The 20,317-nt window shown below is 44.1% G+C and overlaps 1 protein-coding gene across 2 annotated transcripts in view; it reads left to right on the top strand.

Annotated features, from left to right (window-relative positions):
• Positions 1 to 19,505, top strand: part of RAB3B (RAB3B, member RAS oncogene family) — a 78,552-nt gene extending 59,047 nt beyond the window's left edge. Inside the window, exons 5-6 of one of the 2 annotated variants that reach the window (XM_059137066.1) lie at positions 8,950 to 9,137; positions 13,512 to 19,505. In XM_059137066.1, the coding sequence (XP_058993049.1) occupies positions 8,950 to 9,137 (188 nt within the window). In that variant the 3' untranslated portion in view covers positions 13,512 to 19,505. Of the gene's footprint in view, positions 1 to 8,949 lie in introns of both variants that reach the window. The other variant, XM_059137067.1, reaches the window with a different exon arrangement.
• The last annotated feature ends 812 nt before the right edge of the window (positions 19,506 to 20,317 follow it).

The raw sequence follows: 20,317 nt of genomic DNA, 5'->3' as shown, positions 1-20,317 counted from the left end.
GCTCCAGATTATCTTCCCAACTCCTGCAAAAAAATGCCTTCTGTGTCCCAGCCGCCATATAGCAATGTCAGGGAAGACTGTGATTGGCCACCCGTGAGTCAATGCCTGTCCCAGTGGCGGGGGAGGCGGGTATGATAACCTGTAGTGCCACCACAACTCTTTAAAATAGTGATTCCCTAAAGGAAGGAATGGTGGGCAGATAAAAGTAACATAAGTTACAAGTGCTGTGAAGAAAGTGAGAAAAGAGAAACCTAATTTTAGAGACTCAAGATCTTCTGAGAAAGTAACACTGAAGCTGAGAGCTGAAAGATGAGAAGAAGTTAGCTAGGCAGAGTGGGTGTGAGTGTGTGTGTGGGTGGGTGTGTGGGGGGAGGCAGAGGGCCATATTCCAGATCAAGAATAGTCCTAATGTGGGGTAGAGCTTGAAGCACTCATGATACTGAAAGAAGCCCATGCCACAGGGACTAGACAATCAAGGGGAGAGTAGTATGAGAGGAGAGTAGAGAGGCAGGCAGGGGCCAGGTCTTGAAGGATCTTGTGGACCACGTTAAGACTTGCAAGGATGTGATCAGATCCGGGAACAGTGAGGGAGGGCGCTCAGCCTTCCTCATCCCCACATCCATCCTATCCCTCTGCTGTTCCAACAATTAAGTAAGTTTCAGTGGTGTGCTGGCCACCATAGTAGTGCTTCTCTTCTGCTTTATGGGATTCCTCTTCAGGACTCCCTTTCCTTTAGTTTTTCTCAGCTCACTAGGCCAAGACTAGTGATACGGCCAGCAGCTAGCTTTTATTAAAGCTGTGAGTAGCAGCAGTCATCAATATCTTCAAAGTTCCTGGTATATGGGTGAGACCATGGAGTCACTGAGGCAAGTGGGTCTTTGGGAAAGTGCAGGAGTTTCAGGAACTCCTGTTCTTTTTTTTCTTTTCTTTCTTTTTTTTTTTTTTTTTTTAAGATTTTATTTTATTTGACAGAGAGAGGCACAGCTAGAGAGGGAACACAAGCAGGGGTATTGGGAGAGGGAGACGCAGGCTTCCTGTTTGGTAGGGAGCCGATGTGGGGCTCCATCCCAGGATCCTGGGATCATGACCTGAGCCAAAGGTAGATGCCTAATGACTGAGCCACCCAGGTACCCCAGGGACTCCTGTTTTAAGAAACATGGCATTTTAGGGCCTCTGCCCTCCTGCGATCCTCAGAAAGGATCTGAATGCAAATGGGTCTAGCCAAAACTCAAAGGATAGTAAAAGAGAAATGCACTTCTGCCTATAAGGGAAGGAGAGACTCATTTACAATGTGGTTTTGGAACACACACATACAGTCACTCCCACAAAGTATAGTGGAATTAGGAGGCTGAGGGTTAGGACTTAGGAGGCTGAGGGTTTTATCCTTTTTCTGCCACTAGTTTACTATGTGACCTTGAGCATCATGTTTCCTGTCCCTGGGTCTTAGTTTGGCCATCTGAAAAATGGGATTTGGATTCATTGAATGGGAAGGTACATTTGGCTCTATTCCTCTTTGAGTCCATGATTTCAGTTCCCATAATTCCTACTTATCACTCAGACTCCACAGACCCTTATACACTGCTTGCTTATTTTAGGTGCCTGTTAGATGTGGTGGTGTTTTTTCATTTGGTGTTTTTGGGTTTTTTTCTGGATTGGAATGAACAATTGAAACCTGCATCACTGACCCTGGTTACAGAGAATCAAAGACCCAACTGACATTGATAATAACTAACAGTGACTATAGTTTACAAGGTGTTTTCACAACAATTTTCTATGATCCTCACTCTTACTTCTAGCCTGGAAGATGCCATTATCATCCGCTCCATTATACTGATGAAGAAGCTGAGTCCACACTCGTGTTTTCTTGCACATAATGAGCTGTGCCACACTTCTGTGTCTTTATTTTTTCATTGAAAGATTATGTAACTTTTTCTAAATGATTAGGTATTAGGTCCAGTACTCAAACTCAGGCCTTGGACTAAAAATCTTAATGTCCCCATTATATCATCATCCAGTGGTGTTTTTCCAAAAAGCTTGCCATGGTTTCTCATCAAATTTCTACTCTTGGTCACAGTGTTAGTGAGATTTCTTTAGTGATAACACATAACTCAAGTTAGGAACTTAGATAATAAAGGTTTGTTTCTCACAGATGCTAGCTACAAGTCAGCTCTGACTCTGTTCCATATGTCTTCTTACTCTGGGATCCAATCTGAGGTGGCTAAACTAGACAAAGGCTCTTAAATCTTCTATTGGGACTTGGAATGCCCACATCCATTGGCCAAAGCAAGTCAGATGACCAAATCTAATGTCAGTGGAACAGGGATATATTCCTCCCCCAAGTAGGCTCTGCAAGCCATTTGCCAGTGGGAAGGGGAGCCAGATCCTCTAGAGGAAGGCAAGGGAATGATCTTCCACAATCACCTAACACATGATGGACCCAGGGAACACAGGGTTACCTGCCCGTAAGATGCTCATTGGTAGGATACCTAGGTGGTACAGTCAGTTAAGTGTCTGACTCTTGGTTTTGGCTCAGGTCATGATCTCAGGGTCATGAGATCCAGCCCTATATTGGGCTCTGTGCTTGGTGGTGAGTCTGCTTGAGATTCTCTTCCTCTCCCCCTCCCCCATGCTCTAGATAAATAAATGAAATATTCAAAATAAATAAATAGGGACGCCTGGGTGGCTCAATAGTTAAGTGTCTGCCTTTGACTCAGGTCATGATTCCAGGGTCCTGGGATAGAGCCCCATGTCGGGTTCCCTACTCCACAGGAAGCTCCTTTACCCTCTCCTATTCCCCCTGCTTGTGTTCCCTCTCTCTCTGTCAAATAAATAAAATCTTACAAATAAATAAATAAATAAAATATTTTAAAATAAGATATTCATTGACTAGGGGAACAAAATAATAGAGAGAGAATTTCAACATCCTTTGGGTAGATGGCTTTGCCAGTCCTTAGCCTGTGTGCTGTCATTCTTCACTCTTTTCTCTCTCCTGCAAACATGCCCGTCCCTTGCCCCGGGTTTGACATTTGCGGGCTGGTTTCCCAGGCTCCTGTGACAGTGGCTTCTGTCTGGATTAAGCCAAGGAGAGACACTGGCAAGGCCAAAGGGGCACCTGTATATTCCCACTCCTCCTTCCTCAAGTAGAGGCGGTTGCTCTTCTCTGGCCATGGTTCCAGCTTCTTTTGACCGTAGTAATGGATTTATTAGTTTGTTTGCAGTTGATGAGCTCTGGTTTCCTCACTATTCTGTCTGCCTCTTTGTTCTTCTATCACCTGTATAACCAATTCCCTCTGGTTTACATGTTAAGAATAATTCCCATTTTCCTGTTGGAATCTGACTGAAACGACTGTGTAAGGTGCCATGAGAGTACAGTGGAAAGGTACATCGTATGTTCTGAATGGTGGAGGTGGGTGGGGTAGGAAGAGAAAAGGAAGGCTCTTTGCAATCAGTGATTCCACAGGTGAAGAATGAAGGTGATCGGGAATAGGAGCTGGAGAGTAATAACATGAGCAATGACACCAAATAAGACAGTGTCGGCGGGGGGTGGGAAGGTGGGTGAGCCTGGTGGTAGGTACTATGGAGGGCACATATTGCATGGAGCACTGGGTATGGTGCATAAACAATGAATTCTGGTACACTGAAAAGAAATTTAAAAAATTTAAAAAAAAAAAAAAAAAGGAAAAAGAAAGTGTCAAGAGGTGCCTGGGTGGCTCAATTGGTTAAGTGACTGACTCGGTTTTGGCTCAGGTCAAGATCTCAGGGTCCAGGGATCGAGCCCCGTGTTGGGCTCTCTGCTCAGTGGTGAGTCTGCTTCAGGATTCTCTCTCTCCCTCTTGCCCTCCCCCTGCTCTCTCTCTCTCACTAAAACAGATAATCTTTTTTTTAAGATTTTATTTATTTATTTGACAGAGAGAAAGAGATTACAAGTAGGCAGGGAGGCAGGCAGAGGGCAAGGGCTAAGCAGGGAGCCTGATATGGGACTCGATCCCACTCGATCCCAGGACTCCAGGATCATGACCTGAGCTGAAGGCAGTTGCTTAACCAACTGAGCCACCCAGGCAACCCAAACAAACAGATAATCTTAAAAGAAGAAGTGTCATTGTCTCTAGAGCATTGTGTGAGCCAGGAAGATGAGGTTGGGGAAGTAGGTAGAGGTCAAGACATGCAGGTTCTTGGGTGCTAAGCCAGTGAGGCTGGGTGTTGCATTAATTAGACCGCTGTCAGTCCCAGCTATATAAATCCAAGTCAAAATAGCTCAAATTATACAGACAGAAGCATAGTTGAGCATAATGGAAGAGAAGGCTTCTGTAAATGAGATGATAAATCCAGGGTGTTGGATGAATGGTCCACATGAAACTCAAAGTTTCTGAACATGAGAACAACTCTGGACAGAAAGGAAGACAGTGAGTCCCTTGCCAAATCATCAGTGACTAGAAGGACATGAGTTGAAGATTGATACATGACAGAGATGGGAGGTATCAGAGCGAGACAGAAAAGGAATTTGAACATCAAAGTGGAAGAGAGATGTTCTGGGGCAGCATCAGGATGAGGAGCGATGAGTTCAGTTGGTCATGGGTTTTGAGTAGAATTCAGAGGTCAAATTCAGAAGTAGGCAGTGTGTACAAACTCTGTGGGTCTCTGGCAGCTGTCTTTGGACGGGACAGGTAGACATGATCTTGGGGGTGGTAAGGATTATTTCAGATTCATCTAAGATTGGGCCCTATTAAAGACAGCAGAAATATTGTTCTGAAGCCAATTAGAGGGAGGAAAGGATGGAGGGCTAGTCTGATTAATTGGTTGTCATCTTCCTGACCTCACTAGGCTCTCAGCTCCTGAGAATCCTTATTAATGAACCCGAGGAAAAGGTTACCATCTGGGCCTGCCAATGAAGGGCCTTCCAGAAGTCTGACAGTAATTGGGTGGGTGTGCATTTGGGGTGGTTCTGCTAGGAAAAAAGACCCATGAGCTGGCTCGGGCCATGAGCTGCTTATTTGAATCAGAGCTCTGATACCTTGGGTACTTTTGAGATGACAGTGACGACATCTCCTTGGCATGACATATGAGCTCTCCATGAGTCTCCACGAGACTTACTGCTTCATCACTCATCACTTTGGGCTTTCTGCTCTAATGATAGCAAACTGCTGTTCTTTGCCCCATTATCTGTGCTCATGCTGTTTCCCCTGCCTAGTAGGCTACACATGTATGTGCTCACACATACACTCACAATCACCTGTCTTTAGCTGATATCTGCTTAGGAATCACCTTCTCCAAGAAGCCTTCCCTGGCTCCCAGGACAGTTAGGTACCTCCTCTCGTGCCCTGCTAATCCCCTCACTTTTCACCATTCCAGCATTTATCACTGTGCTGTCATCAGTGTGTCTGTTTCCCACACAAGACTAGGATCTCCTTGAGGGCAAGAACTCCTGATTCACCTCAGTGTCCTTGTGCATGTTGAGCTGAGCTCTCATGACCCGCACTGTGCATATCCTCTCAAGCACGGCCTCCATGCTCATTCCCAACTCCTTCATTCATCTGTTCAACCAACACTCACCAAGCACTTATTCCTCTGGCTAGTGCTGGGGCTCAGATGAATGACATGATCCCTGCTCTGGGAGCTCCTTGTCAAGTGGACTTCTACCATGCTGGGTAACATGTGCTATAGCAGAGGGAAGCACAGAGGGAAATGAAGGGGCTGTATTTAAGCTGAGTCCTGAAGAATGAGAAGTTAGTTAGGTGAAGAGTTCTGCTCAATGCTAGCCTTAAAGTCTCCCCTCTCCACCAACTTCTGGAAGCCTCCTCCTGCAGCCTCCTCCCCTGCTGTGCTCTGTCTCCCCTGTATTCCAGCACAGCCTCTGGTTTGCTGTACCTGGTTAGTAAATGTTACAGTGTGTTTGGTCACTGTGCCAACTGAGCGAGACAAGGGGACATAAGGGATAGAGCCCTGGCTTATGCCCATCTCCGAGTCTAGGTTTTCCTATCTGCACATTACAAATAACTTCTGCCTTGCCCTACCCTGCTCACAAGGTTTTAAAATTATATTTTTGAACTGTTACAGGTTCACCCCATTCCACAGATGAAGAAATAGAGGGTGAGAGAGATTGAAGAACTTGCCCGAGGTCACACAGCTAGTAGCTGACAGGGACTATATTCAAATCCAGACTATATGACTCCTGGGCCTCTTCCCACTGCCCACCTATGCAACATGACATGTCCTTTCCTCAGTGCCAATTCCTCAGAAGGGATTTGTGCCCCTGGCCTTGACCTGTGTCCTCATCTTCATCCATACTGATAGTTAGAGCCTATTTCCTTCTTTACCTGTTTTCCCCTTTCCGAGGCAAGCAACACACTTCCTCCACCTCCCCAAACATTGTCATTTACCAGGAAGTCAATTTTTATGATATTCATTAAGGAAGACATGCTTGGGGGGGGTTCTCTGATGCTGATGGGGTTTCTGTGGCCCAGATAATGACCCAGTAGCCACCTCCTTTATCACGTGGCCACAGTTAGGGCACACTTCTGCTGCTGGCCTTTCTCAGGTTATGAAATGGGCCACAGAGAGGCTGTCAACCAGAGGAGGGCTGGGAAGAGTTGGAAGTGCCTTCAAGCTGAGATGGCGGGGGAAGAAGAACCCTGTCTGTATCTGGGGGCTTCAGCCCTCTCTGTGGACAGTGCACTAATGGGGAGAAGGAGGGAGGAGGAAAGAAGGCCCCTCCTTTGTGGGGAAAGATGATAAAAGGAGAGAAATGGGATGAAGAGGACATGAGAAGAGCAAGGTGAAAGTAGAGAAAAAGCAACTGTCGTTCCAACAGGCAACTCTGGGCAGCAGTTAATCCGTCGTCTTGCTCAATTCTCCCAGTTGCTCTCAGTAGAAAGGTACTGTGGCTATTTCCACGTAACAGCCAAGGAGCCTGAGACTGAGCGGCTAAGTGATTCAGAGAAATAAAGTGACTTGCCCAGATTCAGACACTGTGGTAGTCAAATTAAAGCAAAGGGGGGCAGGGCACCTGGGTGGCTCAATCAGTTAAACATTTGCCTTTGGCTCAGGTCCCAGGTCATGGTCCCAGGGTCTTGGGATTGGGCCCCCCACCTTGGACTCCCGGCTCAGTGGGGAGTCTGCTTCTCCCTCTTCCTCTGCCCCTCCCCCTCTTTCTGCACGTGCTGTCTGTCTTCTCTAATAAATAAATAAAATCTTAAAAAAAAAAAAAGGCAAGAGGGGACTAAAGGGACTTGTAAGGAGGGGAACATATGGTCAAGGAAGGAAGGAAAGAAATTGAAAGGGAGAAAGAAAAAAAAGAAACAGAGCAAGAGAAGTGGGAGACAGGGCTATGTATGGACATGGAGGCAGCCATATCCAGATCTAAACTTAATTTCTGCTAATATAACTATGTGACCTTGTGTGAGTTATGTAATCTCTTGGAGGCTTCATTTTCTCATTTATAATTTGAAGATGATTATATTTGCCCACAGGCTGTTGTGAGGATGAAGTAAGATAGTATTTCCCAAGCTCCTGGCATAGTGTCTGACATTTAGTAGGTGCTTAACAAATATAAAGAATCCCAAGGAGAAAATATGAGGAACATAAGGGAAAAGAAGGAGTGACACAAAAGGGAAGAGAGAAGGTTTTGAGAAGAAAAAAAGATGGGCCTGGAAAGAGAAGAAAGAAGAAGGCAGATGGACAAAAGAGGAGGGAGGAGGCTAGGGTAGGAACATGTAGAGAAGAGCTGCCACCAACCTGGCCAGAATTCCACAGCTGGAAAGCAGCCATATTGTCTGAATCAAGAGGGTCTTCCTTATTTCTCCCAGGACAGCCAAGTTCTGTTCATTGTCCCTGAAAGTGTCATTCAAGATCATAAGGTACAAAACAGACAAGATCTCTCACGCGTCAAGTGCAGTCCTCCAGGTGCCTTATGTAGGGTTTGTGTGGAGAGGAAGAGATACAGGGGAATTCTAGGGGGGATCTGTGAAGGAGGAACCTCATGGAGTGGAGATACGCCAGTGAGTTTGGGATGGAAAGGGCAAATGAAACTTTGCTTGTTCAGTGTGGATCTTGGGGTGCCTTCCAGATCCTAGACTAGAACTTGCCAGGCTGAGATGAGTGGAAGGCAGGGGAAAGAGGAGGAAAAGCCCTGGTCAAAAAGGTCAAAGCCTGGACTTTGTCAAACACTGGTTCCTCTGTTTATCTTGGGCAAGTCGGCTTGTTTCTCTAAGCCACAGTGTCTGCATTAGTGAAATGGAGAGGGTCTGCAGAGGAGACATGAGGATCCGATGAAGTAATGGAGGTGAGAAACACATTGGGAGAATGTGAAGTGCTGTGTACACATATTGAAATATTCACTCTTTCAGAAAACACCTAATGACACCTACTCTGTGTCAGGCACAACGCTATACACTTTACCTGCATTATCTTGTTTAATGAGGTAGGTAAAATTATCCCCATTTATAAACCAGGGAGTTGATTCATAAAGAGAATTAGGTGACTTGCTGGGGGTAACACAGCTGGCCAATGGTAGAACCAGGATCTAGCTGACTCTACAGCCAGTGCAGGTAACCCTTGCCCTGTGCCACCTCTTTATTTATTTATTTATAAATTTTATTTTAATTTTGTTAAAGGTTTTATTTATATATTTGAGAGAAAGAGTGAGAGGCAAAGAGCATGAGCAGGGGAGGGGCAGAAGGAGAGGGAGAAGCAGACTCCCCACTGAGCAGGAAGCCTGATGTGGAGCTCAATTCCAGGACCCCAGGACCATGACCTGAGTTGAAAGCAGATGCTTCCCTGACTGAGCCACCTCGGGCACCCCTGTATTATCTCTTTAAAGCAGAATCCTCTGCCATGGAATTAGGCCTCCGTGCTTCGCTGCTTTGCACCAGCTATATTAATCTGGAGTTTTCTGGCCAGGGGGCATAAAAACGAAGGGAAAAATCCTTACTGTTATCTCTCTTCTCTCCTTAGGGTTTGACTTCTTTGAAGCCAGCGCCAAGGAGAACATCAGTGTGAGGCAGGCCTTCGAGCGCCTGGTAGATGCCATTTGTGACAAGATGTCTGATTCGCTGGACACAGACCCCTCCGTGTTGGGCACCTCTAAGAACACCCGTCTCTCAGACACCCCACCGCTGCTGCAGCAAAACTGCTCATGTTAGGCAAGGCCCACCCTCCTGATCTCCCCTTCTTGTGACCCCACACCCACTCTGCTTCCCCTATTACAGTCGGTCCACCCCCAGCCCCATGCAGGCTGAGTTGCTGCTGTCCTTTGCCTGCAGCAGAGGCAGAAATGTGCCCCTTGAGTTCTCTGTAGATAGTCCCACTAAGAGACCACCAGTCCTAGACTAAGAGCCAGGTCACAGCATGGGTAGAGATTCATTTTACAAAAGAAGACTCTATCTTACAAAGGGGATTCACTTCAGGGACTTGGAAAGCGAGTCTCTTTTCTGTCTTTAAAATAAGATTTCTTCCATTTACCAGAGTTTGACACAGCATACTTTGCAGGGCCCACCTGCACAGCTAATCCTATTAAAGTAAATGTCCTCATACACAACATGCTTGTTTCCTATCAGGCTCCCTGTGGGGCTTCGTCTCACTGCAAGCCAAGCTTTGACTCTCAAAGCCCTATGCCTGTTACCACGGATGCCCACAGGGCCTCGGGCAGTTGCTGTGGTGACAGGCCAGAGCTAATCTCCAGAGAGCTCAGACTCTCTAATGATGCTGAAGGAGCAAAGGCTGAGTCAGAAATATACTTAAAAGAAAAGATTATTCCCTGCAAAATGTCAAAGGTTCCAACTATATAAAAGAGCAGGAGGGTGAGCTCAAGAAAGATAGAAAGAAAAGAGAAACACAGGCAAGATGAAGGAACAGGTCATGACTTTCTGATTTTGCTGCTTTCCAGCTAGTCTTAACTGTGGGAACTCCATGAAATCGGTCTTTGTTTTTTAGACTCCCAGAATTTGAAATATTTAGAGTTACCTAGTCTGACTAGTCAGTTTCAGTCTTCACATCTCTGGAAAGTGAATGCCAGGCCTCACAACCAAATCTCTTTCTTCTTCTTCTTTTTATTTTTATTTTCTTTCTTTCTTTCTTTTTTTTAAGAATGTTATTTATTTATTTAGAAAGAAAGAAAGAGCGAGCAGGAGGAACAGATGGAGAGAGAGACCCTCCAGCAGACTCCCTGCTGAGCCCGGGGCCCAACTTGAGATTCTATCCCACAACCCTGAGATCATGACCTGAGTCAGAATCAAGAGACAGTTGCTTAACTGACTGAGCGACCCCAGGCACCCCACCAAATCTCTTTCTTCTAAAACACACCTTCTAGGCAGGGCTGGGAGCTCATTGTCTATACCACCCTTGGGCAGCTCTCATAATCAGAAAGTTTTCTTTGCTTTAAGCTGAAATCTGTCCCCTGGAAATTCTTCTTTCTCTCCTCACCCCATTTATCCCTGCTCTGCTGTCAGAGACTTCACAGTCCGTGCTTCTTCAACTCCTGTCACCCTCAGATGATTTGAGAAAGAAACCACGACCTCTGCCTTCTCTGAGTCAAGTAGTTCTGCTGTTATTTATAATGTCTTCCTACCATTTTACCCTTTCTTCCCAACCCATCTTTCAGTCGCTCCTGAGTAGTTTGAGTGGGAAATGTGATTCTAAGCAGGATAAATCTGAGGGGACATGACCCTAACAAAGTTGGGAAAGCTGAACTCAGGTCCCAATCCCACACTCATTCTCTTGGGAGTGAAATCTTCATTTCTCCTGAAGAGTGGATATGAAACCACTCCGAGTGGAAACTGCTTAACTAAATACCTGAAGGGAAAAACTAAACCAAAATCAAAACCACAAAACCCTCTGATACCAGAAACAAACCGAATGGACTCCAATTTGTCTAGACATGGCAGAAGTTTGGTTTTTAGCTGAAATAATGAAATGGAACTAGCAGTGATTCCTGAAAATCTCTCCTTCCAGGCCTGACCCAAATCCCTATCTTCCCCCTGCACTAACACGCTACCTCAGAAGTTGGTGAGGGAAGAAGGTGTTGGAAGCGTCTCTTCCAAGTTTTCTCTCCATTTCAAATGCCTCTCATTATCCTAGGAAAGTGCATTGACTCACATAGTTCCAGTGACTACCTAAAAGGACCCTCCAGAGTCAGCCCTACGGAGATGTTGCTTTCTGATGCAATGAACAGGATAGAGCTTTGGACGTTGGAATCAGGAATCCTGGACTCTGGATCAGTCACTCCATCTCTGAGTATTGATTTCCCACCTACAAAATGAGGGTGCTATTTGGGTAATCTTTAAGGTCCCTTCTAGTGCTCATAACTCTCTGATTTTCTTTTTCACCTTCATCATTTCAGTTGATCTGCAGAAAAAAACCAAGAGATGAGGATTATCCCCCCAGTGTCATTGTAGCTAACACTGATGTCATGCTTACTAGACATTGTTCCAAGCACTTTACATGTATTAACTTACTTATCATCTCAACATCTTTGTGAAGGAGGCACTATAATCAACCTCATTTAAATATGAGGAAACTAAGGTATAAAAAGATTCTCTAGCTTGCCTAAGGTCATATAATGAGTAAGCAGTAGAACAGGGGTTCCAATCCAGGCAGTAGGCTCCAAGGTTGATGCTCTTACCACATTCTGTACTACACTTTTCATGAATAAACTGTGACCCAAAAAGGTTAAGAACATGGTCAAGATGGTACAGCTGGCAAGTGTGAGAGCCGTGTTAAGATTCAATCCCAAGGACATCAGATTCTAAGTCCACTCGAGAAAAGACTTACGTCTCTTTCTTAACAAATCTCTCAACTATTCAGACTAATCCGAGGAAATGGATGTCTAATGCTTCTGGAAAGTAGTTTCTGAGGCAACCAGGTCCTAAGAGACGGAGCAAAAATTGTCCAGCGTTTCTCAAGTTCAAGTCCCTGTATCAGCCGTTGTCAGGAGGTTCTTACCTAGCCCTCAAGTAGTGCTTTAAGCAGCTGCCTGCTCCAGCAAGGGGACATTTTGCAGGAATGACTTGGTTGACTTCTTTGACCACGGAAGGATGTGATCCCTTTACAGGCAGTGGTTCTAGATGTGCTTTTTACACCGTCAAGTCTATACAGGTCAGGCATAATTACAATTTTCCTGGGCAGTAAAACCCATCTGCTCTAGTCCTTGGATTTCAGACTGAGCTCCTAGTGACCCTTGGATATTTTATTTTTATTCTTTTTTTTTTATTCTTTTGTTTCATATTGGATATCCAGGCAAAGACTGAAATTTTTAAAAATTGTTAAATTCTTTACAACTCAGGAGCCAGTGTAAGCAATTTTCTTCACAACAGATAGAATCGAGAGTCAAATGTAATTGTGGCAAACTCTTCTGCTGGGCAGCAAACAAGCAGAGCTGCTTGCTAGATGGCAGTTCCCCAGCCCTGCTCTGTGACCTTGTTTCTGCCGCGGGGAAGGCAGGAGCTTCTAGCTGATTACGGTGCAATGTTTGTCAATCACAGTAATAGTGCCATTAGCCACCAAGGTTCAAGCTGCAGAGTATGTTAGTAGTAACTTGTCCTGGTTTTCCTTTTGCTTAACAATCCAAATAAAGAATTAAAAATAAAAACAAAAACTCTTGACCTCAAAAGAGGCAAAAGTAGGCCAGATGTGCAATACGGTGTTGTAGCTTTTTACAGAACCTGTTTTAAATGCATATGTATCAGTAAATACAAAGTGATTCATGACTTACTCTTGTCTCCTCAGTCTGTAGCATTAATTAACTTCTAGGAGCATCAACGGGGTAGAATGGTCAAGACTTGTCAAATATTAGATCAGGAAGGGAGCTTAGAGAAAATCCTGTCCAGGCTTCTCATTTTACAAAGAGGAAGGTTGAGGTCCAGAGAGGAAAAGGAAATTTCCTAGGGCCACTCTGAAAGTGTATTAGTGATGGAGTTAGGACTTCGTCTTGGATCTCCTCTATGTAGAAATTTATCATGTTTACAGAAATGTATCTACTGTGGGCCTGGTGCTATTAAACACTGGATAAATATATTTGAAAACAAGTGATTCCCTGCCTGCAGGGTACCTATAGTCTAATGGAGGTGCTATTTCTAAAATATTATCCCAATTTGGCAGTCAAGGAAACATAGCCTTGGAAAAGCCAACATATTCAAGTCACTCAGTAATATCATTTAAATTCACTTCTGACTCATGCTCATTCCATTTCTTTATTCGGATTTCTCTCAGATGAAGGGTATATGGAGTGGTGGTAGTGACAGGCTCCAGTGTCCCAGCTGATATTGGTTAATTAATTCTGAGAGTCCTTGGTCTCACAATTACTTTGTGACTGCAGCCTGATAATGTCCAGAGAATGATAAGAATATCTGCCAGACTTGACTTTCCTGTTCACATTACCTGCTCCTGCTCCAAAGCTCTTTGCTTGGGTGTCAAGGTTCCTAGAGTGTCTTGAGGAATGTTTGTTTGGTTTGTTTGCTGAGAGTTTTGGGTAAGGAGAAGGAACTACAGTAACCAGTGTCCTGGGATTTCATTGATTTCAGATTCTGCATCTCTACTAAGTTATTCCTGATGACCTGCCACAGTTGGAGGATCAGCCCATGCCTGGGATTGCATGCAAGAGAAGACAGGCCTGTGAGATACAAATACTGTTAAGTGATGTTTTTGAAGGCCTTCATCCCTTATATAAAGTAGGCAAAACTAAAATTTATGCATTCAGATTTATTCAATAAATAAATGTATGTGTCAGGATATAATCAGTGGCAGACTAAATACAAACCTTGTCTTCATGAAGCTTAAAGTCTAGTAGCTTGTGGTTTAGTCTAGACATTGTAAAATACCCAAATATAATTAAAAAGTGCTCTGAAGAAAAGGTACATCATTCTATGAGAATACAACTGGGAAAACGGAATCATTTGTCGAGTTGTTTCAGGAGGCCTAGAAAATCTCCACTGCCTCCCAAGTACCTCTGCTATCCACTGACCATTGCTTTATATTCTTCAAGCTTTCATCCTTTAGTTCAAACCTTTGATGACTAGTCAAATACAAATCCTCCAGAAAGAGTAAGGGTGAGAGAAACAGTATTTGTACCTGTGAAATATGTTTAGACTGCCTGATTCAGAGTTAACTGTTGTCTTCTGAGGGACATAAGGAAACATAGTGATTTGAAACAACAGACATTTGTTATTTCTCATGATTCTGGGGGTTGGTTGGCTGATTCTTCTTCTAGTCTAGAATGATGTCATTCACATGCCTGGAGTCCCAACTGAAATGACTAGGGTGGTTGAGGTGACTCTCCATGTGTTTTCATCTTCCAGAAGACTGCCCAGACTTGCTCACTTGGTGGTAGAAATTTTTCTAGCAGCAAGAGAGGGCAAGCTCCTGTGTAGAAGTACTTCTTCTTGAGCCTCTGTTTGTGTTGTGTTTGGTAATGTCCCACTGACTAATGCAAGTCACATACAAGGGGTGGGGAAATAGGTGCCATCTCTTGATGCAAGGAGCTATAAAATATTGTGGCCATTTTTTCAGCCCACTGAAGGAAGCAACACTAAGCCGTCTGGAACCAAGTCTGAGAAATTTCCCTGGGTCTTAAAACCTGGTATCCCCAAAGAGAAACGTCACAATAGTTTGCAGCAGGGCAATATCACCATTTGTTTAGTTCTCCAAAGGGTCTGCTTTGGAGGAATGAAGACACATCTGTATGGTGTTTTGATGCATATTTCACCATTCATTTGGTTACTTCTTAGCTACTCCCTGAGGGATGAATCTGGCTTCTCATTCTGTGGAATTAACTGTAATAACGATTGTGATTCCCACCTGAGATTCCTGGCTGGAGGCCCAGCAGAAGGATTCAGTGTATGCAGAAAAGATGGCCCAAAGGATAGTTGAGGGGCATCTGGCTGGTTCAGTCGGTAGAGCATGAGACTCTTGATCTCAGGTTTATAAGTTTGAACTGCATGTTGGATGTAGAGATTACTTAAAAATAAAGTCTTTTTAAAAAGAGAACAGTTGGTCCCTCTGTTATAGCTATATTGTCTTCCTTGGAGACCTCATCTGGTTCTGTGGCTTTAGATGCCAAGTCTTTGGTAATGATGTGTATACACAGTGTCCAGCAGACATCTCCATGTCCACCTTGGAACTCTTAATTCTTAATTCCTTCTCTTTCTTTCCTTTTGTTTCCTTCCTTCCTTCCTATCTTTCTTTCCCTTTCTTCCTTTCTTTTTTTCCTTCCTTCCTTCCTTCTACCTCTAGCACAAGTCCTGTGAGTCTACTTTTAAAATATATTTCAAATCTGCCTACTTTTCTCCATTTCCATTGCCATGATCTTGGTCCAAGCCACTTGTTTCTCCCCTAGAGAGCTACCATAGAGTTCATAACCAGTTTCCCTAGTCCACATTTGTTCTCCCACAGTCCATCCTCTACACAGCACAGATCTTTTAAAAATATAAATGCTGGGGTTTACTTCAATACAATACATGAAAAGAATCCAGAGACTTCAATTACTATTAATTATTAATTATTCAATTATTATTAATAATGGTTATTTTATCAATTCTGTTTCTAGCCCTGAATCTGCCCCTAACTTACTATAGGACCCCTGGTAAATCATTTCTTGTAATAGCTAGCTATGACTTCTCCCCAGAATTTCTTCTGGAAATAGTCATCTCTTCTTTTGTAGCACTACTACTCCTTCATCCAAAACAGGTGATTCTAGTGAAGACTGTCAGTAAAGTGGGCATGTGATCAAGCAAGGCCAATCAGAATTCTTCCCTAGGATTTGAAAAGAAGAAATTGGAGCTATTTTCTTCCCTTTTGAGTGGGAAATATTATGAAGATGCGTTCTCTAAAATTGTGATGACCTATCCTAAACCTATGTATAGAATAGGAAAAAACAAGGCCATCGTGTAGACAGAGGCAGAGGTATAAGATGGGAAAGTGTGTCCTGTGGCTTTCTCAGCCCTGATTCTGGCTTCTTGAGGTTTGGCAGATCACCTCTTCCTTTGATTCTCTTAGACACTTCAGTGTTTTCAACAAAGTCCCCATTTAGTTTTGCGCATTGGAGTTAGGTTCTTAACACTTAATAACCAAAAATACATTGTCCCCCTTTGCTCCTCAGTTTTCTCCTTAATACATCTGTTTAGCTCCAGAGTACAGTAAGTCTAATTTTTAAACACTGAGTCTTTCAGAAATATTCCATTTCTGTGGACTTTCTGCTGAAGATTTTTGTATAATCTGGAACAAAACTGTTCTTCACCATTTTCTCTTCATGAGCCTGAATAGAGGAGGAAGAGGGATTTCTCAAGGTGAAAACTAGTTGTCCACAAACACTGATGATAGCACAGAAAAAGGTTCCTGTGGTTAGGTTACTAGTCCACATGCAGACTAGCCTCTCAGGGACCTAGAAGCTAGACAAAACAGCTCACACCTCTGCTGCTTTTTCTCTACATCTCTTCCTAGGTCTACCAACTCAGTGACACACACCCTCTTGACAGAACACCATGGACTGCACTGAGTTGTGTGACATATTTTTTACCTGCTTCTCCTCTATCATTTTGAAGTGGCCAAACAGCAAATTACCCAAATAGGAAGTCTCAGGGAGACTTGAATAAGAGTACTCTTTGTTGGTGCAAAATCATGTCATAGAAAGGCTAATGTCTGACAAAGTAAATCAGCAAGTCCCTGAGGGGTGTGATTAAAATACCCAGCTCCCTTCAGATTCTGATGCATCTCTTCCCAAGTTTTACCAATGGGCTGGGATAGGCAACCTTGATTAAGCCACTCCCTATTTCTGGGCTTCAGGAGTTTATACCAGTTAATTTCTGCAGGCCCTCTTGGAGCTAATGCGGTGTGATTTTAGGCCCATTTTCTGTCAGAGCTGCAAGTGGCAAACAGGGTTTTGGCAGAAATATTTTCATTATGAAAGCCTTCTTTCTTCTTGGGTAGGATGAAAACAGTCAAGGCTGTGTGGACCCCTGCCCTCATCACCCAGCAAGGCTTGTGGCCTTGATTTCCCAGGCTTCCAGAAAGCATCTTAGTAATTAAGTGCATCTGATGGTCCACACTTGCTTGTACTAGGCCAGAGGTTCCTAAAGGTAAATAGGAGGGGAGAGGAACAAGAATCTCTGATGATGCTTATTGAGAACAGATTACAGACAGACATATGGATTTGAGAAGCGATACCAGGCATCCATGTTTAAGAGCCAGATATGTATTCCAATTCAGGGGAGAATTAATTTACTAAGCACTAAACATGTTCCAGGTTGAGCTGGGTAAGATCTTTCTTTTTCTTATTTATTTATTTGTTTGTTTGTTTATTCGACAGAATGAAAGAGACAGCATGAGAGGGAACAGAAGCAGGGCAAGTGGGAGAGGGAGAAGCAGGCTTCCCACTGAACAGGGAGCCCAATATGGGGCTCAATCCCAGGATCCTGGGATCATGATCTGAGCCAAAGGCAGATGCTTAATGACTGAGCCACCCAGGTGCCCCTGGGTAAGATCTTTCTGAGGACAGTTGCTGTCATACAGCTGGAAGCCTGGAAACTACAGACTGAGAGATTTGTGCTGAGCTGTCTTCCAGTCCCTCCAAACATCAAGTTACAGAATGAGGACTGAGACAGTAGCACGGTGGAGGGGTTAAGAGCATAAAGTTTGTAGTCCAAGAGATCCAGATTTAATCCTTGGATCTTCATTACTAAATAGTTGTGTGACATTGAGATCATTACTCTTGGAGCCTCAATTACTTCATATATATAAATGGTATAATAATCTGTCTCAAGAGGTTGTTGAGAGGATTAAATTTGGGAATGAGTGTAAAGCCCTTAGTGCAGTGCCGGATACCCATGGTAGATGCGGAACGTAGTGTTGATGATTGTACTACACAAGGTCATTCTAGTTAAGCAGAGTGTCCTGGAGCCTTTGTCAAAAGATGCCCCACTGACGGGTACCTGGTTGGCTCAGTTGGTAAAGCATGTGACTCTCGAGCTTGGGGCATGAGTTTGAGCCCCACATTGAGGGCAGAGTTTACTTTTTAAAAAATGCCCCCCAGTGCTGAGAAAACCAGGATTCCAAAAAACCTGGGTTTGAGTCCTGTGATATACTGTGTAACCTTGGACAAACATATTTTCATCTATAAAATGAGATTAATCATCTTGCCTACTTTGCAAAATAGTTGTGAGAGTCAAAAGTGCATTTTAGAAACTGTGAAGTATTGTGGACATATAAGATGGAGCAAATGTGAGGGGCTGGGAGTAGGCAGCATTCATCCCAGAATGAAACTGGGCATACCCCTCCTGGAGCCATTTCCAAGGGTCCTGTCCAGCTCTACCAACTTTCCCTCCCCCCACCATTTTGGCCCCAGGAACCTAACCTCATGTCACCATGCCTTATCCCCAGAAATTTGGTTGACTAAAGAGAAACTTGCAAAGGCTAAGATCTGCCAAAGAGAATCAGTCAGTGCATGCTGAACAGAGCAGTGAGCTGTGGTTGGGGTTGGGGCCCAGGAGGGGCAGACAGTAGAGACCATTTATACTATGATTAGTATATTATAAGAAAAATCATCAATTGTGTGTTCGGTACTTTACAGTTCCCAAAGTACTTTCTCAGTGAAGCTTCAGTAGTCTTTGACACAATCCTGTGATGTGGGTTTTATTATTCCCAGTACTCAGATAAGGAAAACTGAGGCCTGCATCAGTGAAGCAACCTGCTCGAGACTGCATAACAAAGGCAGCAAATGGCTTAGTTGGTCTCAGAACAGGGTAGGATCTGCCCCCAAGGAGTGAACAGTCCTGATCCTGAACCCGGCCTATTTGAGGGGATTGATGGTAGCCAAAGAGAAAACCTAGGCATCAGTTGTGTGTACATCTGGCTTTCTCTCTGCTTGTGGGGAAGAAGGAAGAAGAGAAACACACACTCTCCTCACCACCCCTATACCCTTAATGCAATTAAACTTAGAACAGAGGCTTCCCTCATATCATGGGGCCAGAGGATGATGGTCTCGGCAGTTACACAGAGAAATGTCACCTTACTCAATTTGCACACCACCTTCAACTCCCCAGTTGCTCTTTCTAATTTATTCAACCAGGGACTGGGCTGGTCTCATGCCAGCCTAGGAGATGTGCCATAATAGGAGAGCAGAGTTCCTCAGGAGGAGCAATTAGCAAAAATTGGAGTTCTCCCTCTATGGGATTAAGCAGAGAAAGGAATAATAATGCTCACATCTCTCCCCATAAGATTCTAGCTAAGCAGATGTTTTCAGGCTTTTTAACAATTATTATCCCTGTGTCTGTATACTGAAAGCTATTCTCAGTGATATATAAAATGTTAAGTGGTATTGTGAGTTTCTACAAATGCAAAGATACACACACACACGTATATACAGTAACAGAAGGGAAGATCCCATTTGCAAATATCTGCAGTGTCTCCCTGTTCTGTGTTGACATGTTTTATTGATAAAAACTGGCTTGTATTAATGTATCTCCTATCCTTATTGTAATGGCAATGATGGTATGTGCATTAAAGTTCATCTGAACTATACATCATTTATGGAGTGACTCTTCCCTGGGCTTGTGCTACGAACTTTGAGGGTAGCCTTCTGAGATCTTAGAAAGAAACTGGAAAAACGGGTCCAGCACCAATGCAATGCAAGCCACGGTACAAGGCAGTATTCAAGTTCATGATGGACAAGGCAAGTTCATGACGGACTCAGGATAGGGAAAAATCAGGGTGGTTATAACCGTTGGGATGGCTTCAGGGAAAGACTGGCACTGCAAGAGATCAGGGACAGCCAGTCAGTTTGCACTTCTGGGGACCCCGTGGCTCCTGGCTGTACACGGCTGTTGTAGAGAATGCAGAGAATCCCAAGGAGCAGTGTGTACCCCAACAAAGAGTTAAGCTCTACTGCTGGACAACGCTAGAAGCAAGTCTGCCAAGCTGGAGAGAAAGTGGTGAGTCCACCAGAAAATGAAAGAAAATGCAGACAGAATTGACAGCTCTGGAAAGCAGCCCAACCCACTCCCCACCTGCCAATGCCCCCAAACTACAGCAAGTCTAAGAAGACAGCATATTCAGTCCAGTTCTTCACCCGTTCCTGCTGCAGTAAGGTAGGGAACCGTTTCCCTTTCTTTAGCCTGGTTAGCTCCTCCTCATCTGTCAGGACTCAGGCGTGGAGACCCTGAAGGGCCAGAGCAGATGAAGAGCTGGGGAAATGCAGAGCAGGGGTGACAGAAGGGTCAGATTCGGGATCCACTCAAGATTCTTTTGATTATAAGTGACATATCCCCACCTTAAATAATCACACGAAAAGAAAGAGGTCATGGTGGGAGGGGAATTTGTTAGCTCCTGTTCCTGTAAA

This window comes from Mustela lutreola, chromosome 10, assembly GCF_030435805.1.
Source record: "Mustela lutreola isolate mMusLut2 chromosome 10, mMusLut2.pri, whole genome shotgun sequence".
Classification (NCBI taxonomy): Eukaryota; Metazoa; Chordata; class Mammalia; order Carnivora; family Mustelidae; genus Mustela; species Mustela lutreola.
The sequence above is the reverse complement of the archived record's forward strand: the minus strand, read 5'-3'. Positions and strand labels throughout refer to the sequence as shown.